The sequence below is a fragment of the Anabrus simplex genome, chromosome 13 (genome assembly GCF_040414725.1).
Source record: "Anabrus simplex isolate iqAnaSimp1 chromosome 13, ASM4041472v1, whole genome shotgun sequence".
NCBI classification, from domain to species: domain Eukaryota; kingdom Metazoa; phylum Arthropoda; class Insecta; order Orthoptera; family Tettigoniidae; genus Anabrus; species Anabrus simplex.
The window spans coordinates 36,650,868-36,674,246 of NC_090277.1; the positions used below are offsets into that span (position 1 = coordinate 36,650,868).

General features: G+C 40.8%; 1 protein-coding gene across 1 annotated transcript in view; it reads right to left on the reverse strand.

Moving 5' to 3' along the window:
• LOC137502870 (gastrula zinc finger protein XlCGF8.2DB-like) overlaps positions 1 to 23,379 on the reverse strand; it is a 78,775-nt gene that overhangs the window by 22,406 nt on the left and 32,990 nt on the right. Inside the window, exons 4-5 of the mRNA XM_068230028.1 lie at positions 13,519 to 13,599; positions 12,329 to 12,402 (exon numbers count right to left, since the gene is read on the reverse strand). Of these exons, the coding sequence (XP_068086129.1) occupies positions 12,329 to 12,402; positions 13,519 to 13,599 (155 nt within the window). The remainder of the gene's footprint in view (positions 1 to 12,328; positions 12,403 to 13,518; positions 13,600 to 23,379) is intronic.

A 23,379-nucleotide genomic window follows, 5' to 3' on the forward strand; every position in this document is an offset into this window, starting at 1 on the left:
ATCTTAGGAAGGGAGGGAAAAAGGAAATACACAGTGTTTTGAGTAATTCAGGTGAACTCATAATAGATCCCAGGGAATCACTGGGGAGGTGGAGGGAATATTTTGAACATCTTCTCAATGTAAAAGGAAATCATCCTGGTGGTGTTGCGAACAGCCAAGCTCATGGGGAGGAAGAAAATGATGTTGGTGAAATTATGCTTGAGGAAGTGGAAAGGATGGTAAGTAAACTTCACTGTTATAAAGCAGCAGGAATAGATGAAATTCGACCTGAAATGGTGAAGTATAGTGGGAAGGCAGGGATGAAATGGCTTCATTGAGTAGTGAGATTAGCATGGAGTGTTGGTAAGGTACCTTCAGATTGGACAGAGGCAGCAATTGCACCTATCTTCAAGCAAGGGAACGGGAAGGATTGCAACAACTATCGAGGTATCTCATTGATTAGTATACCTGGCAAAGTATTCACTGGCATCTTGGAAGGGAGGGTGCAATCAGTCGTTGAGAGGAAGTTGGATGAAAACCAGTGTGGATTGAGACCAGAGAGGCTGTCAGGATCAGATTTTCAGTATGCGCCAGGTAATTGAAAAATGCTACGAGAGGAATAGGCAGTTGTTTATGTTTCGTAGATCTAGAGAAAGCATATGACAGGGTACTGAGGGAAAAGATGTTCGCCATACTGGGGGACTATGGAATTAAAGGTAGATTATTAAAATCAAAGGCATTTATGTTGACAATTGGGCTTCAGTGAGAATTGATGGTAGAATGAGTTCTTGGTTCAGGGTACTTACAGGGGTTAGACAAGGCTGTAATCTTTCACCTTTGCTGTTCGTAGTATACATGGATCATCTGCTGAAAGGTATAAAATGGCAGGGAGGGATTCAGTTAGGTGGAAATGTTAAGCGGTCTGGCCTATGCTGACGATTTGGTATTAATGGCAGATTGTGCTGAAAGCCTGCAGTCTAATATCTTGGAACTTGAAAATAGGAGCAATGAGTATGGTATGAAAATTAGCCTCTCAAAGACCAAATTGATGTCAGTAGGCAAGAAATTCAACAGAATTGAATGTCAGCTTGGTGATACAAAGCTAGAACAGGTAGATAACTTCAAGTATTTAGGCTGTGTGTTCTCCCAGGATGGTAATATAGTAAGTGAGATTGAATCAACGTGACGTAAAGCTAATACAGTGAGCTCGCAGTTGCGATCAACAGTATTCTGTAAGAAGGAAGTCAGCTCCCAGATGAAACTATCTTTACATCGGTCTGTTTTGAGACCAACCTTGCTTTACGGGAGCAAAAGCTGGGTAGACTCAGGATATCTTATTCATAAGTTAGAAGTAACAGACATGAAAGTAGCGAGAATGATTGCTGGTACAAACAGGTGGAAAAAATGGCAGGAGGGTACTCGGAATGAGGAGATAAAGGCTAATTTAGGAATGAACTTGATGGATGAAGCTGTACGCATAAACCGGCTTCGGTGGTAGGGTCATGTGAGGTGAATGGGGGAGAATATGTTACCTAGGAGAATAATGGACTCTGGTTTTTTTTTTGCTAGTTGATTTACATCGCACCAACACAGATAGGTCTTATGGCGATGATGGGACTGGGAAGGAAGCGGCCGTGGCCTTAATGAAGATACAGCCCCAGCATTTGCCTGGTGTGAATATGGGAAACCAAGGAAAACCATTTTCAGGGCTGCCGAGAGTGGGGTTCAAACCTACTATCTCCCGAATACTGGACGCACTTAAGCGACTGCAACTATTGAGCCCGATAATGGACTCTGTTATGGAGGGTAAGAGACGTAGAGGTAGACCAAGACGACGATGGTTAGACTCAGTTTCTAATGATTTAAAGATAAGAGGTATAGAACCAAATGAGGCCACAACACTAGTCGCAAATAGAGCATTGTGGTAATGGTTAGTACACTGACTGACAGTGACAATGCAACACCAAGGAGGAGTGGTTCGAAAGGGATGAAAGTTGGGGAAAAAACAGAGACGGCACGGATGAATAATTGATGTTTATTTCAAACCGATATGCAGGTTACACAATGCGCACGGCATCGACTCAGTAGGATGTAGGACCACCGCGAGCGGCGATGCACGCAGAAACACGTCGAGGTACAGAGTCAATAAGAGTGCGGATGGTGTCCTGAGGGATGGTTCTCTATTCTCTGTCAACCATTTGCCACAGTTGGTCGACCGTACGAGGCTGGGGCAGAGTTTGCAAACGGCGTCCAATGAGATCCCACACGTGTTTGATTGGTGAGAGATCCGGAGAGTACGCTGGCCATGGAAGCATCTGTACACCTCGTAGAGCCTGTTGGGAGATGCTAGCAGTGTGTGGGCGGGCATTATCCTGCTGAAACAGAGCATTGGGCAGCCCCTGAAGGTACGGGAGTGCCACCGGCCGCAACACATGCTGCACGTAGCGGTGGGCATTTAACGTGCCTTGAATACGCACTAGAGGTGACGTGGAATCATACGCGATAGCGCCCCAAACCATCATGCCACGTTGTCTAGCGGTAGGGCGCTCCACAGTTACTGCCGGATTTGACCTTTCTCCACGTCGACGCCACACTCGTCTGCGGTGACTATCACTGACAGAACAGAAGCGTGACTCATCGGAGAACACAACATTCCGCCATTCCCTCATCCAAGTCGCTCTAGCCCGGCACCATGCCAGGCGTGCATGTCTATGCTATGGAGTCAATGGTAGTCTTCTGAGCAGACGCCGGGAGTGCAGGCCTCCTTCAACCAATCGACGGGAAATTGTTCTGGTCGATATTGGAACAGCCAGGGTGTCTTGTACATGCTGAAGAATGGCGGTTGATGTGGCGTGTGGGGCAACCACCGCTTGGCGGCGGATGCGCCGATCCTCGCGTGCTGACGTCACTCGGGCTGCGCCTGGACCCCTCGCACGTGCCACATGTCCCTGCGCCAACCATCTTCGCCACAGGCGCTGCACCGTGGACACATCCCTATGGGTATCGGCTGCGATTTGACGAAGCGACCAACCTGCCCTTCTCAGCCCGATCACCATATCCCTCGTAAAGTCGTCTGTCTGCTGGAAATGCCCCCGTTGACGGCGGCCTGGCATTCTTAGCTATACACGTGTCCTGTGGCACACGACAACACATTCTACAATGACTGTCAGCTGAGAAATCACAGTACGAAGTGGGCCATTCGCCAACGCCGTGTCCCATTTATTGTTCGCTACGTGCGCAGCACAGCAGCGCATTTCACATCATGAGCAGACCTCAGTGACGTCAGTCTACCCTTCAATTGGCATAAAGTTCTGACCACTCCTTCTTGGTGTTGCATTTGCTCTGTCAGTCAGTGTAAATTCACAGAGGCTTGCAGACTGAATGCTGAAAGGCATAACAGTCTATAATAAAAATGTATGTATGTAGGTATGTTCATTTTATACCACTTTACTTGATTCTTATATCTTTATTTATTTCGTATGGCATGAGGATACATTGTTACAATTTGGTTATTAACTATATTTATACATTTGAGCTCATCAATATCTGCATTGCTGCTAAAGCTGAATGTCCAGTTTTGTTAGCCAACTCACAGCTTCATCACTGGCCTTGTGGATATCCTTTATTGTCCCACTGAATCTTCGGAGTGGGCACTCTGTGATGATATGTGAACGGGCTGAGGCACATCAGAGCAGTCGCAATAAGGATCACTGGTAATCTTCCACTTGTGTTTCCAGAAGTTGCATCTGCCATGTTGAGTTCTGATCCGATTAAGTGATGACCAGATTTTTCTGTGTAAGTTGAAACCAGGAGGTTGCATAACTGGATCGGAAATTAGACCTAATCTGTCAGGGTTTGAAGCTGCCCACCCATAGCGCCAGGCAGTGTTAGTATGAAATTCATCTTGGACTAGCCTCTTTCCTAGTAACCAAGAAGGTTTCCTAGATTTCAGCCTGAGATCTTCACGTAGGCAGTCTTGATGTATTGGTAGAAGAGGATTGTCACAGCATTTAACCCATTCTTTCTTCAGTGCCATTTGTCTTTGGAGATGAGGAGGTGGAATATTTGAAAGAACTGGTAACCACTCCAAAGGTGTGGATTGGATGGTTCCTGATATAGCCCTCATTGTATCGTTTAACTAAGTGTCTATCATCTTTGTATGGGCACTGTTGAGCCATACTGGGCAGCAGTATTCGGCTACTGGGTATACTAACGCAAGTGCTGTAGTTCGGAGGGTGGATGCAGATGGGCCCCAGCTTGTTCCTGTGAGTTTGTGCAGGATGTTATTGCGGGTTTTGATCTTGGCAGATGTTTTGCGTACATGTTCGCTGTAAGTCAAAGATCAATCCAAGGTAACGCCTAGATATTTTGGATGAGGATTGAACTTCAGTATATGACCTCTGAATTGAACCTGAGGGGCATAATTAGCTTGTCTGTTGCTCAAATGAAAGCAGCTGACCTCTGTTTTTGTTATGTTTGGTTTCAGTCGCCAGGTTTTAAAATAATTATCAATTCTGCAGAGATCTTTAGTGAGTGTGGTTTCTGCTCCAGCAAAATCACTAGACTGGGCTGCCAAACAGATGTCGTCAGCGTATATAAACTTCCTAGCATTAGTTGAAGGTAGATCTGCTGTATATACGTTGAAGAGTAATGGGGCCAATACCGATCCCTGTGGTAATCCGTCACTCAGTTTGTAAGTTTTACTTATGTTGCCATGTAGGTGTACTTCAATCATTCTATTAGCCAACATATTATTCAGCAGGGTGGCAAGCGTCTTACAAGGGATTAACTTCAGGAATTTGAGGATCATTCCTTTTCGCCAGACTGTGTCATATGCTGATGACAGATCTACGAACACTGCTACGGTCTTCTTTCGATCTTGAAATCCCCTCTCAATATGGGTGGTTAGGGCTAACACCTGGTCGGTACAGCTGCGGCTTGGTCTGAAGCCAGCTTGTTCAAGTGGTATGTGCTCTAGGATTTTGGCTGAGATTCTATTGTATATTACTCTCTCCAGTAGTTTGTAGCAGACACTTAAAAGGGCTATGGGTCTGTAATCTTCTGCATTGTCTCCACTTTTCCCTGGTTTAAGGATTGCTACTATTTTTGTTCTTTTGAGTATTGATGGTAGTTGTCCAACATGTAAGATATTGCTGTAAAATTTGGCAAGCCATTCAGTTGTTCAGGGGCCACAATGTATAAGGAATTCTGGGTATATTCCATCCAATCTGGCTGCTTTTCCTGACTTTATTTCTTTTAGCGCAGTTGAGATCTCAGCAGCTGTGAAATCAGAGGAAAACTGAGAGACTGCTTTGGCCTGGGTTATCCTCGATTTTAGCTCTTGTTGAATTCTTTTTGACTCTTTCTTATTTGTGCCGACTGGTTTTCTTGTCAGGTTAACTAATCTGTTCGCCACCTCGTTTGGTTTTATCTTAGAGCTCTTGGGACCGAATTTGTGAGTGCTGTTGCCAATTTTCCTTAGAAGTGACCATGCTTTTCGACTGGAATGTTGAAAACTCATATTTTCCATGAGATTGAACTATTTTTCTTTTCTAGATGAATCTAGAGACTGGATCAGTTCATCTGCAATTTCAGGGTCACTGCTGAGCATATATTCCTCGTATAGCTCTTTGCATTTTGGGTTCCATCCAGGAATATAATCCTTCCTGTATCCTCTTGGGATATGCTTTTTCGCGATGGCGGATGTTAGTTTGACAAAGCGCTCGTAATTTCCTGTTGTAGGAGGAATCCACTGTACATTATGTTCCAGTTCGCTGGTGAATTTAGACCAGTTGGCTTTGGAAAAATTCCAGCGGGGAAGTGGGACTGATCTGATGGCAGGTATTTCCAGGCCGACTTTGACAAGCACTGGTCTGTGTTGGCTTCGGGGAAAGTTGTTCAGAATTTTCCTAGTACAGTGTAGAGGTCTTCCAAGAGAGTCTTTTGATACAAAACACAGATCAGGGTTATAGTCCTTATTCCATCTGGTAGAGTGGAAGGAGCCCTTTTCTTTGGCATCAAACAATAGAAAAAGATCTTCGGCATCAGCCCATTCAGACACATCTTGTCCCTCTTTGTTGGTATAGTTATAACCCCATTTAGTGTTCTGACTGTTAAAATCTCCAAGGATTACAGCTGGGTGCTGTATATTCAGGATGGTCTCGTTTAGGCTCCAAGGTTGACAAGGTGGTTTGTAGATGTTTACAATTTCTGTATTTGCAATCTTTGTTTTAGAGCAAAACATGTTGTTATCAGTATTTGTGCTTATTATTTCAGCTTCCTCTATATCATTTTTTACATATGTTGCTGTTCCGTACTGTTTATGAAACGTTGCATTGAGCAGATTGTATCCGGGAATCCTACATCTGGCATAAAGCTGGTCCTGGTTTTCACAATGGGTCTCCTGCAATAGAACAATATCCACCTTGTGATCAGTCAGTATTTTTGTTAGATAGTCACTTTTTGGTCGACTTGCTCCTTCGATATTGAGCTGCAGAATGTTTAAAGTAGAATCATGATTTTCAGTGGGGCTCTGAAAAGGGCCATTTACGATTTTAATCATTTTTCTCATATTGAGTTAATGAATCCTCTGAATTGCTGGGATATCCACAAAGAAGAGTTTAGGGTCCAGCAGCCAAAGTTGTTGCTCTCTTAACACCACCCAGGGGTCACGTGTAGGGTAATATGAGGTTAAACCTACGGACGTGTAGCAACGAAAAACCCCGCTCTAAAGATGGCTGACTAAGATACTTCACAACACATGTTCAATGTGTAAGTTTCATTAAAGAACTCTATCAATAATTATATTTTCCCGTCCGATCAATTCATACCTATGTCGTATACAAAATAAATCATTGCCTTCACTATACAAATTATAGTAAATAAAGATGAAGTTTCTCATATCAGATAAATGTTATCTTTTTGAGACTTGACAATGAAACTCCACTCATATTCCCAAGTGCTGTGGCCAATCGAACTAACCTCTCGCTGTTACAAAACATACTCTGGAATAAGATATTGCCTTTGCCTGGCTGGGAATTAGGAAATGAATGATAAAATTGGAGAAAATAAGCAGAAGGCAAGAAATTCTCCAGCCTCCTGTTTCTTTCACAACGAACATTCCTTACCTCAAAGTTACAGCTAGAAGTTTTTCAGGTGAAAAAGTTTCTCAAAAGTTACTATACATCTTTAACTAGTATTTTATTTTTTGTAAAATGTGTCAAAATGTTTCACATGTCATGCAAACATAACCGCAGTACTGTCCTTCGTCCTTTTCCAGATCAGCCCATATATGTGAATATTCACCAAACATTTGTCTTTTCGATAACATTCACCCGCTCCCGTCTCCTTTTCCGAGATCTTCTTGCTAGCAGAGGTATATCTAATACATACAGAGCACATATCTTCAGGAGAAGCCATCATCTCACACATACAAGTGCTAAATAAGTTGGCCCAATATGCAGCCAAAGGACGATAGCGTACACACGATTTCGGACGAACAGACTTTGCACAGATTCGTCTAAATTCGCAGTTCGCAGGTTTCCACTTCAAGTGGACGAGAAGCCTTAAAGTCCCACTACCCTGAGACAGTCGCCCATTGTGTGTTAGTCAGGCCAAGCTAGAAGGGTCTGTTGACGTTAACTTGTATATGGCTGGAAATGAAACGACCTTGCCTCAACGCCCTTGGCACAAATAGGTCGCTGGCATAGCACAGCAATAGCAAATGGGAGAATTCCATCCCTTATGAAGGCCACAACAAGAGTGAAGTGTTTTTATTTACCCTCACTTGTAATTATTTGCAGATGCTACTGAGTTTGTTGTCTTACTGTATGATAGTGTTGTTCTTATTTGTTGAATTGTCATGTGTCTTGTTAGAATGTGCAGTAGTACATACGCTGTTTAGGAGTTGCAGGTTTAAGTCTCATCCTTGTCTGTGATTCCGGGATCACACAAACTCTGTGAATTTTGAAGGCACCCAATAGTTCTGCAGTTATATATATATATATATATATATATATGTATTTAATTGTATCCCATATGTGAGGGAATTGATGTTAGATTTCATTTACAAAGCTGCAAAGTAATTCCGTTCCTAACATCCTAAGAAAAATGTTGTACGTAGGGGTTTCGTAAATAACCTGTTCAAACCTATCGCTAAACCTACTATGAGCTAAAGCAATGGCAACACAGAATCTGTAAAGTTATTGCTTTGTTGCCACTTCATGCCTAACAACATAAATGTTTTAATTGTGTAATGTACATCTTTGTGTTACCCGTGACTTATTTTTTTATATTTTTTGTTTATGCTTTCCATTCATTAAATCTGTTTATTTAATCTCGTTCCTCATTTACTCACACAACGATGTTTCCTATCCTGTTAGATCTTTAATATCCTCTTTAATTTTGAGCCAGGTGAAGCAAGGACAGGAACAATAGGTATGCTGCCCATCTCTGTACCCACCATTTTGATTTATTTTCCCATGTGTCTATCGGCTACAATATTCTGTGGTACTGTAAACTCTTTAACACTTGCACATAGTTCCGTCACAAAGAAATTTCTACCCGTTACAGATATGCATACCCAGCCTTATTATTATTAACCCCTCAGCACCGACCTCTATACGTTGTATAGACCCTCTTTTCTTCCGTAGCCGCCGACCTCCATACGTGGTATAGACCCATGCATGGTTTCGCATTTACGGCTATAGCGCGAAGAGTTTTGGAGTTATGGATTTGCAAATTGTTTTGTTTCCAAGAAGAAATGTTGGGGTTTATCAGTGTTGTAAAATAAGAATGAAGATTGTTAAAATGTAGTTGTTTTTGTAAGAGTAAATATTTGTCAAGTAAGTCTGAGCACTAGTAATCTCTGCTTTTTTAAAGCCTGTTTGCTTCATTTTTTCCCACGTAATAAAATAAGGAAATTATGATATGAGAAGTTTGTCTTTTCGCGTGATGTTCTTTGCTCTATTTGTACATTGAGAGTGCAAAATATTTATCATATTGTCTTTATTTCTCGGCTTGTAATATTTTCGTAACTCTCCACTAGCGCTCTGTGTAGGCATCAGTTAGTGCTGCTTTCTGCCATACGATACGAGAACGAGTTGTTCATGGTATATATCTCTCTTGAAAGACGATGACTCGACCTTTTACCTGATATATGTATTATCGAGTTGGTTTGTTTCGTCATGAATGTTATTCCCCTCATTCAGTTTCGTCCTGCTGCAGCTTCATTGGTCGTGTGACGCGCCGCGCTCAGCCGTGGTTTGACTGACAGTAATGTGCTTGAAATATTGTATAATTTAGATTAAAGTTTAGTCGGAAGTAGTAGTGACAGTATTATCAGCAGTGATAATTAAATAAATGATGCGGCTGTGGCGGATGCAGTAGTAAATGGTGAGAGTGTCAATCAGGAGGAACCAGTACTTGGAAATTTCGTGTAGGAGACTATAGATAGTTATACAGGTCAAAGGGAAGTTTTCAACAGTGAATTCGGATTCCTAAATTCTCTAATAATATCCAGACAAGTCACAGGGACAAACACTGAGCAGTTAGGCCTATCTTATTGGGTTCAGCTGGAGGAAGGTTTGTTTACATAATAAGCTCGCTCGGCCGGGAAACAAAATATTCAAGGCCGGCGCGCATCAGATAATACAGTTCCAAGGTTGCAAGAATGACATTTTATCATGAAATTATCACACAAGGGTGAGAAATACAAACATCTGAGACGTTGTATCGTGTGTTCAAAACACGGAGAAAAGACGACGTTGATGTACTGCTGCCAGGAGTGTGACATGGGTCTCTGTCTCGAAGAGTGCTTCGAACTCTATCACACAAAACTAAATTACTAAGGTAATGTGAAATAATTATATCATTATCTGCATGTACATAGTTCTGTCATAAGGAATTCAAAATTTCGTGAATATCGGGCTACTCTTATACTTGTAGTAACGCTTTAAGTGAATCACTGTACTTAAGTCGCGCGTAGTTGAAATCTCTTCCGGCCGCGAGGTGGGAAGTTCCTAAAATGGTTGCGACGCTGAGGGGTTAAAATGCTTACAGATATTATTAAAAATTTTGTACATTTCACTAATTTCCACATTAACACAAGACTCTTCTGGAAGATCATGCCTATGACAAAATTTCACAACTAAGAAATTTGCTGAATTTAAGAGGGACAGAGTTGATTTCAGATGTTTAATACTTTTCATAAGGACTCGCCATTATCACAGGATTAGTACCTCCAGGATATACACTACCTTCAATTGCCCTGACACTACATTCCCACTCAATTTTCACAGCAAGTCCTCTGCATGACTACTAGCTTCCTTTCTAGTAAATTATTTTTGCTAGGTCTATTGGGAACTACATTACTATGACTAAAAAGAATCATCTTTGCTATCCAACATGCTTCACATTTCTCCTGAAGCCGATCTCCTCGCTTACGTGGAACACTCAATAGTATACTGCTTCAAGATACAAGGTGCCCCGAGACTCCCGACTCATATATCAATCATTCCAAACAATGAATGAATGAATGAATGAATCAATCAATCAATCAATCAATCAATCAATCTGATATGCATTTAGGGCAGTCACTCATATGGCAAATTTCTTATCTGTTGCTTTCTTAGTCTTTTCTTACATGATTGCAAAAGTGGGCAGTATACAACAAAGTAATGTGAACAATAATTTGAACTTAAACTTGGTAGGTTGATAAAGTTTTGATATCAAACTATATCATTGGTGGATCAATTTAATCACAGTGTTGAAAACTCCAGAATTATCAATAAACAACTGAATGTTGATTGTGTAACCCAACTTCAAAACACAATCACTCTTGATTATAGTGTTTCCAAACACCAGGAATCACTACAAACTTGATGCTAGGAACATCTCGCACCAAAAGATAAAACATTAAGGAAAACACATAGTTCGATGATTTTAATTAGATGACAGCATAGTAAAAAAAACAGCAGTTTGAATTAATGGATAGTCCGTACGCCAAGTATAATTATAAGGTTATTTGCTTTACATTCCTCTAACTACTTAAACAGTTTTCAGAGATGCAGGGGTACCAGAATTTGGTCCTGCAGGACTTCTATTATATGCCAGTAAAATTACCAATATGAAGCTGATGTATTTGAGCATGTTCATATATCACCGAACTCAGCCAGAATCGAGCCTGCGAAGTTGGGGTTAAAAGGCTAGCAACTCAACTGCCTGAGCCACTCAGCATATGCCAAAAAATCAAAATCAAAGGGATTTACTTCAAGGCGTCGTGCCACCCACTGTAATAGGCGATATCAACCAAATGAATCCACAAAAAAAGTTGTTTCGAAGTAGTACTGTGCAACAGAGAAATACGTGGGTCACACAACCATGACGGAACAAGATACCTCTCTGTAAGAGCAGAGGAATATCATTGAGAACCTCTGGCATTGTTTCAATTACAAACTGCAAGTAATGCTGGCCAGTCAAATGCAGTGGGAGTATGAATGGCCAATCATTCTGTTCCTGCTTTCTACCTATACCTTCAATGAGAATCTATGCTGAACATGACTGGACAACATGATGAGGATTTTCATCACTCCAGTTAGAAAATTACGAATTCCATAATGTTTGAAACATGATTCATCACAGGAATAATTCTTGGGAGAAAGTCCAGTTGTCTTTTCAAGAACCACTGAAAAACCCAATCGATATCACTGAAAGAAGACATCGGTGAAGTGCCCCTAATAAATGAACTGATTTGATACAAGAATGCAGAGATGTACAGAGATATGAAAGGAGACAGTATCACGTGTCTAAATCATGGCAGGTTGATTCACTGCACTGGCCATATTGCATGAATGGCTGAAAGCTGTGTCGTGGTCAACCAGATATCCCACCGCACACTTATGACAATATGGAGAACAGAACTCCGATGGTAATATTAATAACCTTTTTACCAACTCAGCTAACAAGTGGTGACATCTAGGGGGCCTGCTAATCACTTTTCTATTTTCTATCATGCCACGATCGAACCAACAAGTTAGGACCGTGAGTGAAGTACACGTGATGGAATTCAAGAGTGATGTGGATAGACCTGTGCTAGCTTTGAACCCTCGATATTGGGTTCTCGAGGTCTTCACTCGCCCGCTTATCCGAAGATGGGGCTAATGAACACGTAAATAGCAAATTCCAATTTGCAAGTAATCAGCTTCATTTTCCGTATCAAAATCTATTCACTAAATTTTACACTATTGAGATTCTTCCACGGTGAAAGAATCTCAATAGTGTAAAATTTAGTGAAATTCCAATTTGTCGAGGGTTAGGGGTGTAACGTGGAATTAAACTAAACTGTACTTACCTATCTTCTTCTTCTTTGAGACAGGCAACTGTGGGTTCATCTATTCTAATTTCACCCTTAATATCAGTAGAAGGCTGTAAGGAACAAATATATACAGGAAAGTAAGAAACGTAGAGGTAAAAACATAACTAGAATAAAAGGTCATAAAAGCATCACCCAGCTGAAATATATATATTTCACAGCTGCACAATAAAAACATCAATACATTCTCCCAATGTAAAAATGAAATGAACAACATGTGTCATGTCATAATTATATCAAGAACAGGAGGAAGAAAGGGAACTCAGAATAGGATAAAGAGGACAGCTCTGGAAGAGTGAGTAATAGAAGACAAAGTAGAAGGATAAGTATAATCCCTGTATCACAATTCCTCTCCTCCCGGAACATCATGTCATCATGTTCATCCTATTTAGTCTTCTTAAATGACTTGTCCTTTGTATGTGCCTTGTGCTACCACAGATTGTCAAACAGACATACCTTGGCTATCAACCTCTTGCCTACCATGTCCAAGTTCGATTAACAAATTGTCAGTTGTTGCACTAAATACTGTAGAGCCCTATATATTTCAGAGAAAAGATTATCTAAACTTTCAACAAGTGAATACAACAGTACATGTTATGAATCTTGTGTTTTCTTATAAGTTTCATTGCATTGCACCAACAGAGATAGGCCTTGGGGAGACGATACGATAGGAAAGGACTAGGAGTGGAATGAAACAGGAAAGGCCTTAATTAAGGACTGATATTGTGGTTGCAGCATAATAAAAAGAGAAAATTACTCCACACAAAGAACAGCCGACCGGAGCTCATTAAGACAAATAAAATGAGGCTGGAATACATGGGTCACATTATGAGGACTCCTAAAATTAACAGTCTGCTACAAGTAATATTTTGAGAAAAATGTTTAGGCAAAAGAGGACCTGGCAGATGATGAACATCTTGGATCGGCATTTTTAAGAAATGGGATGGAGATCTTCGACACATGACAAAAGGAACACAGCCATACTTGTGGCCTAAATCCAGTTAGGATAAGGAGGCAATAGCAGTGATTAAACCAGCTACCAGATGCCATGCAGTGGAGGGGCTTTGAACAATAATATCTGCTACACATTTCCTGGCATTAAGTTTTGAAGTACATGAAGAAAATTGAAGGAGGTCATCAAAATATTAGATTACTTAAAATTTGTTCACCTGTGTTTGTCCTGGCTCAGCTAACTCTGATTTGGTTTCTCCTTTCAAAAATATCTCATCTGAGGTAAGTTCATAATTGTCCTGTGGAAAAGTTAATATATTAGGCAAATTCTTCAGACACTCCTGGCAATTTCTTATCACATGAGAGGGCATAACAATTCATTATTTCCTAGTAAATGAGTCAGCTTCAAATGATCATTGTTGTTTTTCAAAAAATTTCTGTGTTGAGGATCATTAAATTCATAACAACAAAGAGACCTTCAGGAGTGGAAAGTGTCCCGTTTGAATGCTCAGGGATATTTTTGATGTAAGGAGCAATTATAACACATATCATCATCTAAAATCACTGACCAATCGGGAAAATTTAGACAATATTGCAAAATATTCTGCTCATCATAAACAATCCAATTCTTAAATATTCAGGACTTAAAATTTACCACTGTTCTCTTTCACATCCTGTAGTGGAAAATACAGCTCAGCACAAAATACGTATCCTCCATATCCTCAACAGCTCTACCATCAGCTGTCATAGAGAGCTAGGTGTCTCTTAGGAGGCAAACTAAGGAAATTGAAGAGTGAGGTAGTTTTCCATTGCTTTCCCCTCCTAGCCAGGTAGTGCTGTTACATACCAGTCTTTTAAGTTCAATGAAATGTACATACAGACCAACCATATGAATGGCAATTCCACACCCTTTCTTACTGGATCTGGCTGGCTTTATTAGGAATGGTGATAGTAGCACTGCTCATATCTCAGTCACTTTCATAACGTCAGAGTCAAGGATGGGACTGAGACACAAAATACAAACTTGTTCTGGGCCAATCCAGAAGATATCATACATTAAGCACGCAGATTCTCACCAGAGATATCACTAAACTTCATGGACCATAAAAATAATTATTCCTATACGTTATCTGAACAACACTGAGCTGCATAACATCAGAGCTCCTTATGTAGGCACGAAACTATAATTATGATAAGCTGACAGGGAGATTGCGCATGGTGACTGGACTTATTATGTTTTAGGAAGTGAAAAGATATATTGTAGCCTTGAAGAATGCCAGTGCCATGTTCAGCATAAAATTGCACATATCAGTTTATCTAAATCAAGGATTTATTTTTAATGTAAGTCTTACTGAATTATAAAGGACGTTTGATTTTGTTATTTCTATTTGTAATTAAATCCACTTAATGTTTTTACAAATAAAGTACTGGGAGTCATGATAATTAGTTATTTCATTATGCTTCTGATTTCCTTTAGAAAACAAAGAATTATCTCAACAATGGGTTGTGAGGATGAAAAGAGACAAATGGAATCCCAAACACTCTCTCCCTTCTAAAAACATGCACATGTGAACTGGTAAAAGAACACAGCCTCGTGTTCCTTCACGATCTAAGTTCGTGTTGTAACAATGATTTTGAAAAAGGAACAATGGAGTTGGATACAGATCAAATGTTCCCGAGGTCGTACAGCAAGACAGTGTCATCAAGGTGTTTAAGAGGCTTGCTGGGAATCTGCATTGCCTTACATGCCATTAGCTTGGTAGTAAAAGCCTCCAACGTGTAATGTCAAAATATGGCAGACATGCATCAGCCAGGTCGTATTAGTGCCAGTGAAGAAGAAACTGTACGATTTGTGAGCTAGCCTTATTATGTGAGCTGGACTTACTATGTTTTAAGAAGTGAAAAGATAGATTGTAGCCTTAAAGAATGCTCAGTTTAACTAAATCAAGGAAATATTTTTAATGTAAGTCTTACTGAATTATAAAGGTGGTTTGATTTTGTAATTTCTATTTGTAATTAAATCTTTGCATATGAAGGAACACCTGGGCATGTGAAGTATTGCATCAGGATGGGTTCAGCATGATTTGACAGATATGCAGAAATGGTTACACTAAAACACTGTCCATAACTACTTGGAGAGCTGTAAGTGAGAAGGAGAGGCTTCCTTATATCATATCATTATGCTGGATGAGACATGGGGTAAATTGTATGACCCACAACTGACACAACAATCAAATGAATGGCATCAGTATGGGTATCCACAAAGGTTGAAATTTTTTCAGAACACCAGCCACCTGAAAGTTTTGGTTATTCTCGGGTACAACTGTGGTAGTGTTATCCAAACGCATTATCTTCCTCCACAGCAGATCATCAATATCAATATTACTGTTCATTTTAGGAACACAACCTGCAGCCTCATTTGAAAAAGAAAGGGTGATACTTTCCGCAGGATCCTTGCATCATTCTGCATGAAAAGGCTCACAGTAAGAACAGTATGAACTGTGGCTGATTTCTTTGGAGAATGAAACTGGGAATAGCTGTACCATCCTCCTTAATCCAAGGACTTAAGCCCTTTTGACACTCACATGATTCCTAAAATGAAGAACCACTTCAGAGCCTTCGCTACAGGACTGTTCCGGAGATTCTTCAGCAGTAGACCACTATGAACACAAAAGGTGCTGCTACAGGTACCCTATGACCCCGATATAATTGGCAATGTGTAGTACACAATGCTGGTGATTGGCTGAAGGACACTAAATGTTGGTATAACGTGTGTATCTTTTTATGAGTTGTAATTAAATAGTTGCATTCATAAAGTTCCAAACCCGGTATGCATCCAAGAACTGTCCTTTTGCGAGTTGCTTTACAGCGCTCAAAGACAGATAGGTCTTATTGCGATGAAGGGATAGGAAAGGGCTAGGAGTGGGAAGGAAGCAGCCTTGGGCATATTTAAAGTACAGTTCCAGCATTTGCCAGGTGTAAAATGCAAGATCATGAAAACCTTCCTCAGGGCAGTTGACAGTGGAGTAAAATCCCATTTATTTATTGGACAGAAGTAGAAAAGTACTAGACACAAAGAACTGTCAACCTGACCACATCAAGACAATTAAAATGAGGTGGCTGGTATATGTGCGTCATATTATGAGGAATAACGAATAGAACAGTCTGCTACAGGTAATATTTTAAGGAAAAAACGTTTAGCCAAAAGAATATCTAGCAGAAAATGAACATCAAGGTTTGATATTTTCAACAAATAGGTTGGAGCTCTTCAACACACGACAACAGGAAGACAGCTATGCACATAGCCTAAATTTGGTTAGGATAAAGTAGCAGTAGCAGTGATGTAACTAGTTGCCATGCAGTGGAGGAGCTTTGAACAATAATAGCTGCTATATATTACCTAGCATTAAATTGCAAGATGTCTGCTGTTTAATGGGACCTAACAGCTAGGTCATCAGCCCCTAATGATAAGAGGTGAACGGAATGAAAATTGTAATTTCAAAGTGTATCCACTGACTAGAATCTTAAACACACAATCGTGAAAAAATGATAGTGAAACAAAAACTATCAGTGGATTCAATTCACAATGCCTTAATTACTGGGATGATACTTATTTAAAGTGGTCCAAATACATATCACTGGCCCCTCATAATGGTACTAATCACTGGTAAAGCAAAACCATGGTGATCCTCCCATACTAGTGCTAATCATACTTTGTGTATCACCCATTATGGTAATACCCCCATGCAAAACAAATTCAAGGTGTTCCTCACATAATGGTATTACTCTCAGGTTATGCAGGCCCATGGTTTTTCTCACATAGTGATACTAATCACAGACAATGCAGACCCATGGTGTTTGTCACAAAATGGTACTACTCATGGGTAACACCGTGGAACCAACTGGTTAAATGTACATGATTACACTTGTCACAAACAACGCCCAGGATCATAGTGCTCCTCACATAAATTCACTGTTCCTATGTAATGCAGAGCCATGGTTTTCCTATTGAAGCGGTACTAGTCACAAGCATCGCTGACCCATGGTGTTCCGCAGGTAATGGAACTAACCACAAGTAGTCTCATGGTTCTAATTTCATCATCCCTTCGTCGCCAATTTGAATCACCTCTTATGACAGGCAGGTCATATGGGTGTAGTCATCGCCTGTGTCGCCCAATCACAGAGGATAGAAGGGAGCAAAGAAAGAGGAAAGAAGAGATCCGATGCTAGCAAAATGAAGTACCAGACAAAGGGCAAAGGTCAAAGTACAAAAGGCTGCCAAGATGGCGGCTAGAGTAGACACGCGCAAGCATAGTGCTGCTGCAGTTTGTGTTGTTTGTGTGGTAATAATCAGCATTCTTGTGCTTTACAGTTCTCTGCACGGTTCTATTCGAGTTAAGGAATCAGTGTGCGTAACTGAAAAAATGAGTTCTCCTTTTGAATTGCTACTAGCAGAGAGAAACTACTACATTCCGGCATTCTCTCTGACTGGATGCGCCTTTTTCCACACTTATAGACGCCTCCCTACTAGCTCTAAGCCGAACGGGGCTAGGCCTGGTCGCTCAGCGATTAGGAGCTTGGTTTGCCTCCTACTACTGGCTGGATATGTCCACTTACACCGCGGCCCCACCACTTGTGAAATGAAAACAGACATAAACATCTATTGTCAGAATGTGCAAAGCCTAAACAATAAGCTGTCTGATTGTGAACTATCCCTGCCAGACTTGGAAGAAGTTGACGTGATCGGACTTACTGAAACATGGTTCTCGTGGGCTAATGACAGTGAACTACCACTCAGTGCTAATAACAGCATATCTCATCATGATCACGCTACTCTAGGTGGTGGAGTGATGCTAGCAGTGAACAGTGCGTTACTGTGTAAAGGAAAGACAGATCTCGAAAGGAACTGTGAGTAAGTGTGAGTGGAGCTACTCATTCCTCAACGCCCTGTACTTGTGGGATGTTACTATAGACCACCAAACAGCCCATTCCGTGACCTTGAAGAGTGCCTGGACTCAGTCATTGCAGCTCTCCCTCATGGTGACGTAATTTTAATGGGCGACTTTAACTTGTCTAAAAAGTGGTCTTCTCCAACTACCAGACTGTCAGCTAACAACTGTGATACATACTTTATAGACAGTTTTATTAATTGACTCAGAATGAAACAGTTTAATTTGTACCCAACCCGTGGACCGAACACCCTGGACCTCATACTCTCCTCATTAGAACTTAAAACAATAACCCCAGGCAGAAACATTTTCCTGTGCGACCACCAGTCTCTCGATGCTACATTTCTCCTTCCCCACCCCTCCTCAAAGCCTCACAACAGGACATCCTACCACCCTATCTACTTCTGGAGCCGTGCTGACTGGCCTGCAATGTGTCGTGCCCTGAAATGCCTTCCCTGGAGTCTGCTTGAAATAGCTGATATCGAATCAGCTCTTGACCTGCTGTACAACTGGCTGCAAGCTGCAATTAAAGACTTCATACCAGCACAATGGGCTACTACCAGCAAATATCAACACTGGATATCACTACAGACCTGAGGAAAGACTTCCCTAACGCACACATTCACAATACCTTCATTAAAATCCGACACCACGTGAGATTTATGGTCAGAAAAGACTACAAAACACACGTAGACACTGTTACTGAAAACGTTCGCCGCAATCCCAAGCACTACTGGAGTCTCATCAACACACGGAGATGGACGGAGCAGATTCCTGTCAGCGTGAACCACAACGATGCGACAGCAGATGGTGCCGACCGCAATGAACTGTTCAACAGGTATTTCTCTGCCAACTTCTCCCTTCCCTTACAAAACCAACCACTCCCTCCTGTAGGTACAGATTCAAACAGAACCCTATTAAGCATAACTACCACACTAATGCCCGAGTGCACCAACCTCGGTAAAGAGAATACCACGGTATTAGCAGGGTAAAGTCGTATTTCTGTTGCACCAAGCTCAGGTTCGAGTTTACCGACATTTTAGCGCGGTATAATGTTTACCGCCCGTGAGCGAGCGGTTAACAAAGAAAACCGTGGTAAAGTTGTATTCGTGCTCTGTGGTTAAAGATTCCAAGATGGAGCTTAACAACTATAGGTTATACCTCCAGTAACTTAATCAGTTTGAAAGAAATGAAGGGAGAATTATAGAAGAGAGACGTGATTTCTTTGAAGAATTAAGCATGTTTCGTTCCAGAGAAGATTTAGATTGCGTAAGGAAACAGCGAATTACATTTTAGATTTAAATGGTGAACAATTGGAATGCCCAACTGGGAGAAACTGTCTATATCACCTAGAAATCATCTTTTAATAGTGCTGCATTTCTATGCAACTGGAACATTTCAAGGAGTGATCGGTGATGTCTGTGATGTTGACAGAACAACTGTATGCCGCATAATACACAAGGTTTCTGATCTACTTGCGTCGTTATCGCCACAGTTCATTCAACTTCCACTTACGCAGCGGGAACAAAGAGAGGTTATGGAAGGGTTTCATACAATAGCTGGGTTCCTTGGTGTATTGGGTGCACTGGACTGCACTCATGTGTGAATACAGTCTCCCGGAGGTGAAAATGGGGAGGTATTTAGAAATAGGAAAGGTTATTTCTTGCTAAACGTGCAAACTGTGAGCGATTCGAACCTCACGATATGAGATATTGTAGCAAGATGGCCAGGGTCGACTCATGATAGCACATTATTTCATAATTCTCGACTGAGAGCACGTCTCGAGACGAGAGAAATAGCTAATGGCTATCTTTTGGGTGATGGAGGTTACCCATGTAAATCCTTCCTCCTTACACCTGTTCAGAATCCCACCTCCCAAGCAGAACAACGATATAACAGAGCCCATATTGCCACAAGGAATGTTGTCGAGAGACAATATTGTGTGTGGAAAAAGGAGGTTCCCTTCCATGTCTTTAGGACTTCGATGTAACATTCAAAAGATGTTGAGCATTATTTTCCATTTTAAGGAGTCGATAACTTGCTTGCGCTGTCACAAAATGTAAACACAAGGGACAAGTGACTGTCGAAACGATCACTGCCGGCTGGATAAACTAAAGACAAGTGACTATCGAAATGATCACTCCTTCCTGAATACTACTTCAAATTTCTTCTGAGGGGAATAATAGTGAGAAAATCAAGCGTCAAGAAACAGCAGTAACAAAACCAGGCGATAGTAATGGTGCACTGCTTTTACGACAATACCACGGTAAAAGTTTTACCACGGTTTCGTAAAGGCTGATAATTACCGAGCTTGGTGCACTCGGGCATAAGTGAAGTTCATAACCTTCTTCAAACTCTTCGTACCAGCAAAATCACCAGTGCCGACACTTTAGGTCCTCTTTTTCTAAAAAATACTGCCGGCATTCTTTGCGTCCCTCTCGCTAAATTATTTTACAGATGTTTTGCTGCGGGCTATTTTCCAATTACCTGGAAAGAGGCAAATATTGTTCCACTTCTCAAATCAGGCAACAAATTTAATGTTACATCTTACCAACCAATTTCTATTCTCCCCACACTATCCTTTATCTTTGAAAACATTATACATCAGCATCTCCTCACATTCACTTTGCCATATATCTCAACCAAGCAGCATGGTTTTCTACCAGGTGGCTCTCGTCTAACAAACATGGCCACCCTGCATAGTTTTGCATCACATGCCATTGCAGCTAAATCACAGCTGGATCTGCTACGTAGACATTTCAAAAGCTTTTGATTCTGTTGACCATACTCTGTTGCTCCATAAACTCTCAGAACGATTTAATATACATGGCAGTCTTCTGACCCTTCGTGCTGGCTTCCTACATAACCGTTGGCATAGAGTGGGAATATCAGGCACTTCATCCTCATGGTTACCAGTCATCTCCGGTGTCCCACAAGGCAGTACTCTTGGCCCCTTGCTGTTTTCTTTCTTTATGGACGATCTGCCATCCGAAATCAAGGAAACTGTGAATACCCTACTCTTTGCTGATGACTGTAAGATATTTAGGGAGATCAGGAATCCAGCAGATGCAGCTCTGTTACAGTCCTCACTTCATGCCCTCTCGAACTGGTGCCGTACTTGCAAACTTATCCCCAATCCACAAAAATGCAGCCACATGACTGTAACACTACGTAAATCTCAGCTACCTACATCATATTATCTAATCGTCAAGCCCATCACCGTAGCTACGCAACAGCATGACCTAGTTGTAATATTCGATACAAAATTACAATTTAAGACCCACATAGAAACATATACAACCAAGGCTATGAAATTACTAGGCATTCTCTATTGCTTCACAGAAATTTCTGACCCCATTGCTCTTTGTCACTTCTTCCTCACGATCATTCAACCTCTCTTAAACTACTGCCCTCCAATTTGGACAACAGCCTCCCCCTCCAATACTAAGCAGTTAGACAGAGCAGTGTCCTTCTTTGCTGCAATTGTAAGGAACAGAAACCCCAAGCTCAGAAATCTGTCTACGCAGCAGGTAATAACGGCAATTAATATTTCACCGCTGCACATCAGGCGACAGATCGCTGACCTGAGTTTCCTCCACGGGATCTTAAATGGTAATTACAGCTCAGAACTTCCTGTCTCACTCTTCTCTCTCTGTGTTCCTTCCCGCTCCACCATAACCAAAGACCTTCTCCACATTCTGCACACTCAGCACTCAATACTTCAACGATCTTTCCTAATCCGCCTCCCAACACTCTTTAACAATATTAACAGGAGGCAAGAGCTTGATATAACATCAAATAAAAGCATATTCGAGAGGGGTGTAAATAGTCTCTTAAAGATAAGTTGATGTGAAGGGATTATACCGTCATCTTGACCCACAATAACTTGGCTATGAACATGGACATTCTCATGGTTTCCAATTTGGACAGTAGTTATTAGTAGGCTGTGTACCTGATTTTGTTATGTTTGTTATATTTTATAATGAAAGTTTACGTTTGTTAAATAGTCTGTTGACAGTGCAAGTGAAATTAGCTCAGTGTAGCTGTATCTTGTGCTTCGTGAATAAATAAATAAATGGTCATAAAGAGTGTGAACATGAAAGACATTGAATCCTCTAATAGCGTTGCGCTGGCAGACAACAAGTGTTGACCAAGGGAGTTGGGAGAGGATAGGTGAAAATGAGAGGCTGACACATGCAAGTGGAAGCAACGCAAGGACTAAGCTAAGGGCCCCATTGTCACCAACACACGCTTTCAAAATGAGAGCCTGGGACCACTTTTAGTCACCTCTTACCTCAGTCACGGGACACCATGGGTGAAGTCTTCATCAGCGTTCCATACCCTCAGGGTGTAGCATAAAATTTTGAATACATGAAGGTATATAAATATTATTTCAAAAAATTGATGATGTCACTATAAATACCATATTTCAACTTTGAAATGAGGAGTTGTTTATTGAAATCTATTCAGCAGATTACTCATAATTCACATAATCAGAAAAAAGTCATCATAGTACACTTGAAACTGGTTAAAACATCCCTCTCCAGCATGTTTCCCTGGTTATTACATAATTATTTCAAAGTCCCAGGACATGTCGCATTAAATACACGCTAAAGAAACCTGGATAGCACATTTATGTCACCCTTTAGTACATTACTAAATCCCACCGTAAGCAATTTAACCCTCAATCGGGCATGCTCTTCCGACAAACACACTCGGATGCGCACGGTCTTTTAGACCGCAGCGATTATTTTCATAATTTATTGTACGGCCTTGGAATCTAATTAAAACGTTGAAGTTTAATACTGTTACAAGTACGTTTACTTTTATTTAGATAATATTTAAAACATTTTTACGTACTCAATGACCGCATTAGAAAAATAAAAACTAGTTGAAAATTAAGTTGATTTACAAATAAATGTTGAAAGCTTTGAAAAATAACTCTCCGTTCTATTTATTTTTTCTGGTTTGTAAAATGGAAGCTGTTTGAACTAGATATATATTTATCCTCCCCTTCATCCATTGTCACTGTAATATTTCTAGCATAAGTAATCATATATTAAAACACCATTTTTTCAGAAATGTTTGTATTTCAAATGATAAAAACGTATTTTACAGCATAACAACCAC